General features: G+C 52.2%; 1 protein-coding gene across 1 annotated transcript in view; it reads right to left on the bottom strand.

Annotated features, from left to right (window-relative positions):
- The window catches only part of LOC119953435 (SAP30 binding protein), a 170530-nt gene that overhangs the window by 34645 nt on the left and 120884 nt on the right, over positions 1–15001 (bottom strand). The window contains exon 5 of the mRNA XM_038777722.1: positions 7975–8063. Within this exon, the coding sequence (XP_038633650.1) occupies positions 7975–8063 (89 nt within the window). The remainder of the gene's footprint in view (positions 1–7974; positions 8064–15001) is intronic.

Raw genomic sequence — 15001 nt, 5'->3', positions numbered from 1 at the left:
CAGAAGGGGGCCAAAGCAGAGGGAGAAAGGGCACCAAAAGCAAATGGGGCAATACAAGAGCCCAGTCAGACGAGCTAATTGGCACACAAAGCGGCGGAATGGAAGCCTCGGCACAACTAAAAGAACTGGGCAGACAGGAGTTTTTTCCCCCTGGGTCAGAGGGGAACTGGAACTGGAAGGCAGCCTTTGCCAAGGCGCTGTGGGAACACCAGCAAGAAAGCAAGGCAGGGGCCAGAGCCGACATAGAGGCTGCAGTACAGGCAGCAATGCCCAAGGCCCTGGCGGAGGTGCAGCTCGCCCTGGGCAGAGCAGAGACGAAACTGGAAGCCCAAGAGGAGAAATTGGAAACCCAAAAGGCGATCATTAAGGAGCTGGAAAAAGCTGTGACTGACATGAGCGACCGGATCACAGCCCTGGAGAAAGAGGTGGCGAGACTGGGCACAACGCAGGGGAGCCTGAAGGGCAGGGTGGCCGACCAGGAAAACCGCTCATGAAGACAAAATGTCAGGATAGTGGGCCTACCGGAGGGGATCGAGGGTAGAAACTCCACGTGGCCGTGATGCTGGGCAACTTAGTGGGGAGCGAAACTTTCCCCAACCCACCAGAAACGGACAGAGCGCACTGGTGTCGGCGCCCGAAACCCAGGGCGGGGGAACACCTGAGGGCAGTTATAGCCAAACTGCACTGGTACAAAGACAGGGAAACAATCCTGTGCTGGGCCAGGCAAAACAGGAGACGGGCCGAATTCAATAGAGCAAAAGCAGCCCTTCACAGGAACAAGGTGCGCTTTGGTATGCTGTACCCAGCAAAACTCTGGGTCACATACCAAGAAAGAGAGTATTTCTTCACAGCCCCCGCCGACGTAAACAAATTTATCAAATGGGCTGGAAAACCAACAGCGAGGGTAGAACCACGGGGCCCCTGGGAACAACATGCCGACGGGGAGGGGGGGGTGAGGCAATGGCAGGCCCACCTCCCGCCCCCAACATGGCAAGCGCACCCTGAACAAAAAGCAAACCGCTACACAATTAACCGACATAGGTGGGAAACCAGGCCCCAGCACAAGGGTATTAGAGTAGCGGAGAAGGGGGAACAAACAGGGGGAGCGCAGGGTAGGGCGGGGGAAGAGTGGGCGAAAAAACGCAGAGGCTGGGCAGGGGAGAAGCGAGACAGTAACTCCCTAGAGAGGGGGGGGTCGCCACACTAGCAAGAAAGCTAGCACCGGGGACATGCAAAAAAGCAGGGCCGCAGTGTGCCCCCAACACAGGGGACGGTGCCAGGCAGAGGGCGGGTGGGACCACTCAACAGAGGCGGGAGGGCAAATGGAGACAGGAGCAGGGGAGAGAGGTACAAAGGCGGGATTTACGGGAGAGGGGGAGAAAGGGGGAGGAAAGGGAGGGATTGGGGGGCAGAACGGTAGCATTGTGTATAGTGCATTTGCTTCACAGCTCCAGGGTCCCAGGTTCGATTCCCGCTTGGGTTACTGTCTGTGCGGCGTCTGCACATCCTCCCCGTGAGTGCGTGGGTTTCCTCCGGGTGCTTCAGTTTCCTCCCACAGTCCAAAGATGTGCAGGTTAGGTGGATTGGCCATGCTTAATTGCCCTTAGTGTCCAAAATTGCCCTTAGTGTTGGGTGGGGTTACTGGGTTATGGGGATAGGGTGGAGGTGTGGATCTTGGGTAGGGTGCTCTTTCCAAGAGCCGGTGCAGACTCGATGGGCTGAATGGCCTCCTTCTGCACTGTAATTTCTATGAATTCTATGAACACAGGGATGGAGGGACAAACAAGGCTAGAAAAGGAACAGCAATAAGAACATAAGAACATAAGAACTATGAGCAGGAGTAGGCCATCTGGCCCCTCGAGCCTGCTCCGCCATTCAATGAGATCATGGCTGATCTTTTGTGGACTCAGCTCCACTTTCCGGCCCGAACACCATAACCCTTAATCCCTTTATTCTTCAAAAAACTATCTATCTTTACCTTAAAAACATGTAATGAAGGAGCCTTAACTGCTTCACTGGGCAAGGAATTCCATAGATTCACAACCCCTTATTTTGAGGCTATGTCCCCTAGTTCTGCTGTCACCTGCCAGTGGAAACAACCTGCCCGCATCTATCCTATCTATTCCCTTCATAATTTTAAATGTTTCTATAAGATCCCCCCTCATCCTTCTAAATTCCAACGAGTACAGTCCCAGTCTACTCAACCTCTCCTCATAATCCAACCCCTTCAGCTCTGGGATTAACCTAGTGAATCTCCTCTGCACACCCTCCAGCGCCAGTACGTCCTTTCTCAAGTAAGGAGGCCAAAACTGAACACAATACTCCAGGTGTGGCCTCACTAACACCTTATACAATTGCAACATAACCTCCCTAGTCTTAAACTCCATCCCTCTAGCAATGAAGGACAAAATTCCATTTGCTTTCTTAATCACCTGTTGCACTTGTAAACCAACCTTCTGTGACTCATGCACTAGCACACCCAAGTCTCTCTGAACAGCGGCATGCTTTAATATTTTATCGTTTAAATAATAATCCCGTTTGCTGTTATTCCTACCAAAATGGATAACCTCACATTGTCAACATTGTATTCCATCTGCCAGACCCTAGCCCATTCACTTAACCTATCCAAATCCCTCTGCAGACTTCCAGTATCCTCTGCACTTTTCGCTTTACCACTCATCTTAGTGTCATCTGCAAACTTGGACACATTGCCCTTGGTCCCCAACTCCAAATCATCTATGTAAATTGTGAACAATTGTGGGCCCAACACGGATCCCTGAGGGACACCACTAGCTACTGATTGCCAACCAGAGAAACACTCATTAATCCCCACTCTTTGCTTTCTATTAATTAACCAATCCTCTATCCATGCTACTACTTTACCCTTAATGCCATGCATCTTTATCTTACGCAGCAACCTTTTGTGTGGCACCTTGTCAAAGGCTTTCTGGAAATCCAGATATACCACATCCATCGGCTCCCCGTTATCTACTGCACTGGTAATGTCCTCAAAAAATTCCACTACATTAGTTAGGCATGACCTGCCCTTTACGAACCCATGCTGCGCCTGCCCAATGGGACAATTTCTACCCAGATGCCTCGCAATTTCTTCCTTGATGATAGATTCCAGCATCTTCCCTACTACCGAAGTTAAGCTCACTGGCTTAAGCTCCTGCTTTCTGCCTACCTCCTTTTTTAAACAGTGGCGTCACGTTTGCTAATTTCCAATCCACCGGGACCACCCCAGAGTCTAGTGAATTTCGGTAAATTATCACTAGTGCATCTGCAATTTCCCTAGCCATCTCTTTTAGCACTCTGGGATGCATTCCATCAGGGCCAGGAGACTTGTCTACCTTTAGCCCCATTAGCTTGCCCATCACTACCTCCTTAGTGATAACAATCCTCTCAAGGTCCTCACCTGTCATAGCCTCATTTCTATCAGTCGCTGGCATGTTATTTGTGTCTTCCACTGTGAAGACCGACCCAAAAAACCTGTTCAGTTCCTCAGCCTACAAAAAATTTGTGGCAGCACTGGTCCCGCACCTGCGGGAGATGTTCACAGACTCGTTGGCCAAGGGCACACTGCCACCCACGCTAGCACAGGCCTCAATCTCGCTGATACCTAAGAAAGATAAAGACCCAACGGAATGTGGGTCATATCGACCCATCTCACTGCTGAACGCAGATGCCAAAGTACTGGCCAAAAGGCTAGAAGACTGCATGCCAGAGGTGGTCGCAGAAGACCAGACGGGCTTTGTCAAAGGTAGACAGCTTACCTCCAACATCAGGCGCCTGCTGAATGTGATAATGACCCCCTCCGGGGAGAGAACACCAGAGGTGATAGTCTCCCTCGACTCTGAAAAGGCCTTCGACAGAGTCGAATGGAAATACATCATAGAGGTACTGGATCGGTTCGGGCTTCGAACAGGATTCACCTCCTGGGTAAAACTCCTATATAGCGCTCCCATGGCGTCGTACGGACAAACAACACCAACTCCCGGTACTTCCAGCTGCACAGGGGCACCAGACAAGGATGCCCACTGTCCCTGGCGATTGAGTCAATAGCAATTGCGCTCAGAGCGGCAAAAAGATGGAGGGGGATCTGAAGAGGCGGCAGAGAGCAGAGTCTCACTCTGTGCAGATGACCTGCTCCTCTACATCTCGGACACACAAAGCAGCATGGACGGAATCATCACGCTCCTGAAAGAGTTTGGCGCCTTCTCGGGCTACAAACTCAACATGAGCAAAAGCAAGATCTTCCCGGTACAACCTCAAGTAGGTGGGGCAGCACCAATGGGACTGCTGTTTAAACAAGCCCAACACAAATTCCGCTACCTGGGGATCCAAATAGCCCACGACTGGAAAGGGATCCACAAATGGAACCTCACCAGTCTGACAGAGGAAGTAAAAAAGGACCTGCAAAGATGGAACACACTCCAACTCTCCCTCGCGGGGAGAGTCTAGACGATCAAAATGAACGTGCTGCCCAGGTACCTCTCCCTATTCAGAGCCATCCCGATCTACATCTCCAAGGCCTTTTTCCAAACTGTAGACAAGCTAATCATGGCGTTCGTATGGGGCCCTCCCAAACCTACAATTCTACTACTGGGCGGTGACGGCCGAGCGTATAAGGGGATGGATCAAGGAGCCAGAAGCCGAGTGGGTGCACGCGGAAGAGGCCTCCTGTAAGGGGACCTCCCTCCGGGCCCTTGCCACGGCAGCACTCCCATCCAAACCCAAAAACCACTCCAGCAGCCCGGTGGTGATAGCCACCCTCCAGTCCTGGAACCAGCTGCGGCAGCAATTTGGCCTGACCAAAATGTCAGACGAAGCTCCCATTTGTAACAACCATAGGTTCACACCAGCACTGACCGACTCCACCTTCAAAAGGTGGAGACAGGACGAGGGGACACTGACAGTCAGGGACCTATACACCGACGGCAGGGTCGCGACACTGGACGAACAGACGGAGAAATTCCAGCTGGCCAGGGGGAACGAGCTAAGGTACCTGCAGCTCAGAAACTTCCTCCGAAAGGAGACAAGGACTTACCCACAACTGCCGCGACAGACACTACTGGAAGAGTTACTGGACGCAAGCATATTAGAGAGAGGAAACTGTAGCGACATGTACGACCGACTGGTAGAAGGGGCCGATACCGCACTGGACGCAACAAGGTAATGGGAGGAGGACCTGGGGATCGAGATAGGGTGGGGACTCTGGAGTGAAGCACTGCAGAGGGTCAACTCCACCTCCACGTGCGCAAGGCTCAGCCTGATGCAACTACAAGTGGTACATAGAGCCCACTTAACAAGAACCCGTATGAGTAGGTTCTTCCTGGAAGTGGAGGACAGATGTGAATGGTGGCAAGGAGGCCCGGTCAACCACGCCCACATGTTCTGGTCCTGCCCAAGACTTGTGGAGTACTGGACTGCCTTCTTCGAGGCAATGTTCAAAGTGGTGGGGGTGAGGGTGGATGCCCGAACGTGGCGGTCTTCGGGGTTTCAGACCAGCCAGATCTATTCCTGGGGAGGAGGGCGGATGCCCTTGCCTTTGCCTCCCTGATCACCCAATGTAGAATCCTGTTCGGCTGGTGGTCAGCAGCACCACCCAAAGCTGCAAACTGGCTGTCCGACCTCTCAGAAACTCTCCAAATGGAGAAAATCAAATTCGGCATCAGATGACGGCTTCCACAGAACGTGGGAGCCATTCACCCGATTGTTCCGGGACTTGTTTATGGCCAACAAACAAGGAGAAGAAAAGCCAGGAACCAGGGGAAAGCAGCCAAAGCATGAGAGGGGGAGATATAGACACTCTATCTCCGGGGACAAAAAGAAACATTGAAACAATCGTTATCAGGACAAACTTCCCGGCGCCACGGGAGAGGTGGGGGGACAACTCACTCTAAAAGGAAGGAAAGGCGAACCACGGGGGGGGGGGCGATGAGGAAAGGAAAGGCGAACCGCGGAGGGGGCAGGAGGAGGGAAGAGACAGGGAACAATAAAGGAGAGCCAGGGAGGTGGGGGGGAGCGGAGGCAGGGAAACGTTGACCAATCTGACATCTACATGAACAGAGAAAAAGGAGAATACAGGCGGAGGACAGGAGGGCCGGCTGAAACGGCAGGGTGCACGAGAAGACAACGGCAGCGAAATCCGACTGGGAGAAGCGAGGGGCAACACCGGCACCAGACCCACTCGAGGATTGCCCTCCGGAAGTGCCTCGCCGGCACAAACGGATGGCGACTTACATATATATAGATATATCATATCCTGTGTACATAACGGCAAAATATACTCTGTGCAAAAATCCAATAAAAAACATTTAAAAAAAAATAGAATCCTGTAGAGTCTATCTGAGACATACCTGGCCCTGACACCCGGGAGGCAACATACCTTCCGGGAGTCTCGTTCGTGGCCACAGTGTAGCCACCTGGGGTGGCTACGTCCCGATTCCAAAATGGATACTCGCAAAGAGTGCAGGGAAAAACGGACAGCACTAGAAAAACAAGCAGGTGCAAGGTTTCCTGTGGATTGGAACTTGCAGAACCCAGACAGTACTGAAACTACAAGCCATTAGCATAGTAATGAGCTATCTCCGGGGACAAAAAGAAACATTGAAACAATCGGTACCAGGACAGACTTCCCGGCGCCAGTGGAAGCTAAAACAAAGGCAGGCCAACGGTTACCTAGAGCCCGCCCAACCATCAGGGAACGACCCCGTTATTGGAGAGAATCGATATAAACGATTGGGACATGGTCCAATTAATTGGGACCAAATCCAGGGTCCGCCCAGAAGGGCGCGAAACCCTTTGGGGTATAAAACAGTCCCCAAGATCAGTTCACTCTCTTGAAAACTCTTACTTTCTCCATCTTCACCTTGGTATTTGGCTCTCAGCGACGAAAGGCCCGCCAAGCACCAGCCAAGTAAGTCTAAGGTCAACGCACGCTACGAGATCGACGCTCCTAGCTACTATTCTATACCAGTTCGAAGCCAGCAGTATCAGAACCGGACAACGGCTATTGTTCCTCTGACTGAGTGGGCACCCAAAGCTAAGTATAGGCTTTTAGTAGTAGTTGTAGTTTAGTGAGTAGAGTTTGTGCATGAGTAATAATTGACTGTGTGTGTAAATAAATGTGCATTGATTTCAAACTTACTAACTGGTATATCGAGTCATTGATCAGTATTCGGCTTTGAACCCTGTGGTGGTATCAGAAAGATACCTGGCAACTCTTGAGCAAAGGTAATTAAAACAGAGCAAATTAAGGGAAAGCATAACGAGCAACATTTACTGGCGACTCTAGTGGGATTCGACTTAGAAGTGGCCCCCCCACGCCGCGTGAACCCAAAATTTGAATTAGAAATCCAATTGGAAACAGAAGAACCACAAGAGTTCAAGCAGTACTGATCAATTCGGAAGTGTGTTAATGCATGCGCAACTAACAGGGATACAAGGTAAACCTGAGAGATTTTGTTGCGTAAAACTGTCGGGAGTTTTGTAGGCCGGAAATTAGCGTAAGCCGTACCCGTGTTTGCGTCACCGCTTTATCACCCCCTGTTTACAGAATCTCCTATCCATTCCCCTAACCATTGAATCACCAATCAATATTGCTTTTCTATTCACCCCCTTTCCCTTCTGAGCCACAGAGCCAGGCTCAGTGCCAGAGAGCTGGCCGCTCGGTCCTTCCCCCTGGAATATACTGGATTTGAACTAACAGTCAGTTCCCCCCTCCTAACCTGACAAAACAGACCGCTCAAGCTGCCACTTGGTGCTCAGGTTTGGTTATTAGGATGAACAAAACTGCCCATGTCTTCATTCGCAGCAATTCTTGTTCCTCTATCATTCCTGTGCTCACTGACCTACATCAGCTTCCAGTCTTGATTTTAAAATTCACCAAAGAAACATTTCTCCGCACACAACACTCCATCTTCCCAATGTGACCGTCGGTACCAGCAGTACCGCCATTGTGCCTCATACCTGTAAGTGATTCGAGCATCTCCCTAAGGGCTCAGGAGGCATTTTGATGTCATCAGGCGACATGTTCCTCACTTTTTCTGAAAATGAAGCTAGAAAGAAAACAAAAAACATATCAGTATCACACCGCCAGGGGAATAGAAAAACCCAGCACACTGTTAACTGCACAGCTAAAGACGTGGTGTTCCGAATCCTACTTCAGCACAAATCACTGCCATCTGGCAAACAATCCCACCGCAGACCCAATCCTCCAACAACATTTACTGTGCTAATCTATCTGTTCCCAGCCACCTCACTCCCTTACTTTGGCACCGATCAGAACTAGTGCCTCACCCAAGCATACATCCTTCATGTGACTGAGCTGTGTCCTGTCAGAGCCCAGTCTGCCCTCACATTATTTTAACGTACACAAACTATTGAGCAGAGGTCACTGGATGGTGATCAGGAGTGGAAATCCCGAATGGTCGACTTTCCTACTACAACAACTTGCATTTGTCTAGCAACTTTATCTTAGTACCATGACCCTCCACAGGAGCTAATCGGACAAAATTTAACAAGCCACAAAGGGAGCTATTAAGACATGGCATCAAAAGCTTTGTCAGAAAGGCAAGTTTTAGGAACCCTCTTAAACGAGGAGAGATAGTTGGAGGGATTTAGGGAGAGAATTCCAGATAGCCGAAGACATGGCCAACAATAGTGAGTGAAGAAAATCATGGTGCTCAAGTCTGAATTGGAGGAACGCAGAAGTCATAGAGGGTTGTGGGGCTGTAGGTGTTGACAGAGATATGAAGGGGTAGAAAAGAAGAATGAGAATTTTAAAATCAAGGCATTGTCTGAATGGGAGCCAATGTAGGTCAGTGAGCACAGGGATGACAGTGGAACAAGACTTGCTATAAATGAAGACACAGGGACTTCCGGTGGCGGCAATGCGGAGCTAAGCCGCACGTTCGGCAGCTCCCGCTAAAAACGGACTTTGGGGCTCTTTCAGGGCCCCCAACGGAACTTCGACGACGAATCCCGACGTGAGAAGGGGTCTGGAGTAGATCCCTAATGTCCTATGGTCCTGACCAGGAGTGGGGTGAGAGGAAAAACAGTGGAAGCGCCCCTGGAAAAGTGGGGGAAGAGAAACAAAATGGCGGCCGGCGGAGCTCTCGAGGAGCTGAGGCAGTGGGCGCAGGAGCAGCAGGAGACTCTGCTGCGCTGCTTCCAGGAGCTTAAGATGGAGCTGCTGGAGACTCAGACAGCCCAGGGGGCCGCGATCCGGGAGCTGCAGCAGCAAGCCTCTGCAAGGGAGGATGAGGCCGTGGCCGTCGCGGGGAAGGTGGAGATGCACGAGGCGTTCCATAAAAAGTGGCAGGAGCGGTTCGAGGAGCTGGACAACCGGTCGAGGAGGAAGAATGTGCGGATTCTGAGCCTCACGGAGGGGCTGGAGGGGTCGGACCTGGCGGCCTATGTGGTCGTTATGCTGAACTCATTGATGGGAGCTGGGTCCTTCCAGGGGCCCCTGGAGTTGGAGGGGGCCCACAGAATTTTGGCTAGGAGGCCCAAGGCGGTGTTGGTGCGGTTTCACCGGTTCGTTGATCGTGAGTTCATGCTCAGGTGGGCCAAGAAGGAGCAGAGCAGCAAGTGGGAGAACACGGAGGTGCAGATCTTCCAGGACTGGAGTACGGAGGTGGCTAAGCGGAGGGCCGGGTTCAACCGGATGAAGGCGGTGCTCCACAGACGGAGTGTGAAGTTTGTCATTTTGTAGCCGGGGGTCTGTGGGTCACCTACAAGGACCGGCACCATTATTTTGAGTCCCCGGAGGAGGCGTGGGCCTTTGTGCAGGCCGAGAAACTGGACTCAAACTGAGGGTCAAAGATGGGGGATTTTGTATGATAATGTAATTGTGTTTAATTTTTGCTCTGGAGGGGGGGTTCTCTGTTTAATGCAAGATGTGTTGGCTTTAGGGTGGGTGGGGCGATGTCATTTTTGTATGGGTCTGGTGGACGGGTTCGGGCAGGGAGGTAAACTGAGAGTGCGGGGAGCTGGTGGTGGGGACTGGCAAGGGGAGTTGCCCTAGAGGAGGCGGGGTTGGACAGGGTGAAAGCGCGGGCTTTTCTCTGGTTTCCCGCGCTGTGTGATGATGGGGGCGGGGCCGGGGCTGAGAAGCGCGGGCCGTTGCTGGCTGTTATTTTCCCGCGCAAAAGCGGGGGAGGGGAGGGCCAGCTGGAGGAGGAGTAGCCCCACGTGGGGAGGGATCGGAGGTATGGCGGGAGTCGCCGGGGTCAGCAGAAGTTAGCTGGCTCACGGGAGTGCTATGGAGGGAGGGGCGCGGCTAGGAGGGGTACTAGCCTGGGGGGGGTACTGGGTTGCTGCTGCTGAAATTAGGGGGGGGGGTACTGGGTTGCTGCTGCTGAAATTAGGGGGGGGGGCGGAGTTGCCGCCGCAGGGAACAGGCCGAGCAGGGGACGGGTTATGAAGGCGGATGTGGCCATGAGGAAGGGATGGGTGGGCCAAGTCTTTCATTCAGGGCTGGAGGAGAAGAATTGGGGGCAGGCAATCCTGGTGGGAAAGAGGGTGTCGTTTGAGGCGTTGAGGGTGGTGGCTGACAGTGGCGGGAGGTATGTGATGGTGAGTGGTAAGCTGCAGGGGGAGCGGGTGGTTTTGGTGAATGTTTATGCCCCAAATTGGGACGATGTGGGGTTTATGCGGCGCACGTTGGGCCGCATTCCGGACCTGGTGGTGGGGGGCCTGATCATGGGGGGGGGGGACTTCAACACGGTGCTGGATCCCCAATTGGATCGATCCAAGTCCCGGACGGGTAGGAGGCCAGCGGCGGCTAAGGTGTTGAGGGGATTTATGGATCAGATGGGAGGGGTGGATCCCTGGAGGTTTGCGAGGCCAAGGGCCAGGGAGTACTCATTTTTCTCCCATGTGCATAAAGCCTATTCGAGGATTGATTTTTTTTGTCCTGAGCAGGGGGCTGGTTTCGAGGGTGGAGGATGTTGAATACTCTGCCATTGAAATTTCGGATCATGCCCCGCACTGGGTGGACCTCGGGCTGGGGGAAGAGAGGGACCAACGTCCGCTCTGGCGCTTGGAGGTGGGGCTGCTGGCAGATGAGGAGGTGGCCGGGAGGGTTCGGGGGTGTATTGAGGGGTACCTTGAGGCCAACAATAACAGGGAGGTCTGAGTGGGGACGGTCTGGGAGGCATTGAAGGCGGTGATTAGAGGGGAGTTGATTTCCATCCGACCCATAGGGAGAGGAGGGAGCAGAGGGAGAGGGAGAGATTGATAGGGGAGATGGTGAGGGTGGATAGGAGATATGCGGAGGCTCCGGAGTAGGGATTGCTGGGGGATTCAGGCCAGGTTCGACCTATTGACTACCAGAAAGGCGGAAGCTCAGTGGAGGAAAGCACAGGGGGAGGTGTATGAATACGGGGAAAAGGCGAGCAGGATGCTGGCACACTAGCTCCGAAAGCGGGACGTAGCCAGGGAGATTGGGGGAGTGATGGATAGATTTGGGAAGGTGGTGTGGAGGGGGGTTCGCGAGCTTGGGGGTGTTAGGGGGGAAGTTTGGGCTCCCCCGGGGAACATGTTTCGGTACATGCAGGTTAGGGCGCAGGCGGCAGGTGGAGGGGTTCCCCTTGCTGCCCCCACGAGGGGTGCGGGATAGGGTGCTCTCGGGGGTGTGGGTTGGAGGAGGGAGGATTTTGGACATATACCGGGTTATGCAGGAGGTAGACGAGGCCTCGGTGGAGGAACTGAAGGGTAAATGGGAAGAGGAGCTGGGTGAGGAGATTGAGGAGGGGACGTGGGCGGATGCCCTGGAGAGTGAATTTTTCCTCTTCCTGTGTGAAGCTTAGCCTCATACAGTTCAAGGTGCTGCATAGGGCCCACATGACTGGGACGAGGTTTTCGGGGGCGAAGACAGGTGTGCTAGGTGCTCGGGGAGCCCAGCGAACCACGCCCATATGTTTTGGCCGTGCCCAGCGCTGGGGGAGTTTTGGAAGGGTGTAGCAAGGACGGTGTCGAGGGTGGTGGGATCCAGGGTCAAGCCAGGCTGGGGACTTGCAATTTTTGGGGTTGCAGTGGAGCCTTGAGTGCAGGAGGCGAAAGAGGCCGGTGTCCTGGCCTTTGCGTCCCTAGTAGCCCGGCGAAGGATTCTTCTTCAGTGGAAGGACGTGAGACCCCCAAGTGTGGAGGCCTGGATCAATGATATGGCGGGGTTCATCAAATTGGAGAAGGTAAAATTTGCCCTGAGGGGATCAGTACAGGGGTTCTTTAGGCGGTGGCAGCCTTTCCTGGACTTCCTGGCGGAACGGTAGGGAAATAAGCCGGCAGCAGCAGCAACCCGGGGGAGGGGGGGGGGGGGGGGGAGAGGGTTTGGTTCGGTGGGAGGGAGAAGTGTGTACATGTGTTTGTTGGATGTGGCGGGTGTTATCTCTTTCCTTTTTGTTGTTTGCTTTTTTGTTTTAGTTGTTGCTTTTGTAGTTGGGTGGGTGTTGTTCTTGGGTTTTTACCATGGTTGTTTTGTTAATATTGTTTTGTTGTTTATATTTTGTGAAAATCTTAATAAAAATTATTAAAAAAAAAAAATAACATCAAGTTTATGGAGGGTCCAATGTGAGAGCAGCCAGGGAACATCGAACAACACCCAGCTCCACATCCCGTACACCCCAAACGCCCGCCACAACGTCAGCCACAACGTCAGCGTACAAAAGGGGCCGATTTACCCACACACCAAAAAGGCTCAGGGAGCGGTCGCCCTGAAGTTCGTTTGTACCCTTGCATTTAGGCACAACATAAAGAAAACAGGGCCCCAAGCAGAACATCATACGACCAACATTCAGTCCTGGAACGCCCAGTCAACTCAACAATAACACAGTCAGTCACGTGCACGTCAACCCAGCAGAGTTTTGAGGCTTAAAAGTTGTAGCCATGTGGCAACCGTCAGCTCCCATGTAGAACCTCACTGTCATACATTGCGCAATTCCAGTGGTCCAAAATCAGTCTTTCAAATCAATGCTGCACTCACACTCCAGACGATGACCCTGAATGGCGGCAGCAAACTCCTGAACGGACTCCCCGGCGGACATTCTGCCGCATCAAGCTAGCGTCATGAATAGAAGGCAATGGAAATGGACAAAAACGTTGCGCGATCCTCCACCAGAAGTCACCCCCAATGTCACCACTTCTGGTACCCCGGAAAACTCTCAACATATGTGCTCCACAAGTTGGCATCAAAACCTCGGCTGGATGCTCACCTTCCGCTTCAACACAGGCATCACAACAACAAAGTCCATAACTCAGTCCTCGCAGTTTAATTTAAAAAAAAATTCCAGGGAGGTGGCCGACAGCTCCAAATCCACCCTCGTCGCCAATGCAATAGACGGCAAGCAGAGGCCAACGGGATTAGAGAAAGATATTTATTCAACAGAACAGCAGTATTTACATAGGGCCTGGTTACACATCACCGGGTCCTCTCTTTCCTTTCTATCGGCTGCTGCAGAGGCCAACCCGTTATACTAGTGTTGGTTAACAGTCCAATCAGTACAAGGGGACAATCATCCCAGTTGGATGTGTCCCATGAAGATCACATGCAGGTCATCACAGACAGACAACACATTAAGTGAGAACACGGATTACATACTGGTTGACATGGGGGCCAAGTGGAGAAGTTGGTGGTGAGCAGTTTGGTGGGACTAGGATTGAGGGAATAGGAGATAAGTCTCATGAGTTCCGGGAAGGCATGAGAGGAGATGGGGGAGAAAGTAGTGGAAGATGCAAGTTCAGGGATAGGGCAGGAAAAAACATTAAAGCAAGATGGCCTGGTGGGCTAGCGGAAGGGCAAGATGTGGCAGAAGCAACTAGATCATAGAATTTACAGTGCAGAAGGAGGCCATTCAGCCCATTGAGTCTGCACCAGCCCTTGGAAAGAACACCCTACTTAAGCCCATGCCACCAACCCTATCCCTGTAACCCAGTAACCCCACCTAACCTTTTGGACACCAAGGGGCAATTTAGCATGGCCAATCCACCTAACCTGCACATCTTGGGACTGTGGGAGAAAACCGGAGCACCCGGAGGAAACCCGCGCAGGCACGGGGAAAAAGTGCAAACCCCACACAGGTGGTCACCCGAAGCCGGAATGGAACCCGGGACTCTGGAGCTGTGAGGCAGCAGTGCTAACCACTGTGCCATCGTGCCACCCTGATCAGATTGTCTGAAGCTTAGTGACAAAATCATGCATGGGCTCCTTGCAACTGTTGTTGGAGGTGAGTTCTGAGGGGACAGAGGAGAAGAATTGCAGAAGATAGACTGCAATAGAAAAAATAAAGCTGTGGGGGGAGGGGGGGGGGGGGGTATCCTTGCATTCCTGCATGAGCATGGAATAAGCAAGCAGGATTCCGTACTGTTTTAAGTGGTCCTGCCAGATTTGGTCATGGGCAGCCAATCCATGTCAGGGCGAAGGTCAGGGTGTGAGAAAGGAATTGTTTTTTTGGGGGGGGGGGGGGGATGAGGAAATCAAAGGTGGAAATGAGGGCACAGTTGAACAAATCAGTAGCTGCAGAAATGGTGACAGGATTAGGCGAGGCTGCAGAGGAAATCTGAAAATGAGAATGATCTTTTCACTGGGATACAGGCAGAGGACCTGGGCTAGAGTGGAATAATGGGGGCAACACACTGTTAGATTAAGGTGGAGATTGAGGGCTCTTCTAGAAATTAAGCCTCGATGTTAAGGTGTGGTGTGGGTTTCAAGTGCAGTGAGGGCATCTCTGACAAATGTGAAAGTCGATGAGACGCGATGTGGAGTCAACAGCTCAGTTCATGGACTGTTAGAGCGCCAGGAGGACTTTTGAACCGTCATCACAGTACTGCCTCTTTGAAAGAATCCAATTAATCCATCACACCCTGCGTTTTTCTTCAATTGTTTGCCGTTTCAAATATATTTCCAAATCCTTTTGAAAGTTACCAGTGAATCTATTTTCACCATCTTTTCAGACAGCACATTGCAGACCAGAAAGAAAATCTTCGCATCTACCCT

Source organism: Scyliorhinus canicula, chromosome 18 (genome assembly GCF_902713615.1).
Source record: "Scyliorhinus canicula chromosome 18, sScyCan1.1, whole genome shotgun sequence".
In the NCBI taxonomy this organism is placed as follows: Eukaryota; Metazoa; Chordata; class Chondrichthyes; order Carcharhiniformes; family Scyliorhinidae; genus Scyliorhinus; species Scyliorhinus canicula.
This window is presented reverse-complemented; position numbering and strand designations above follow the sequence as displayed.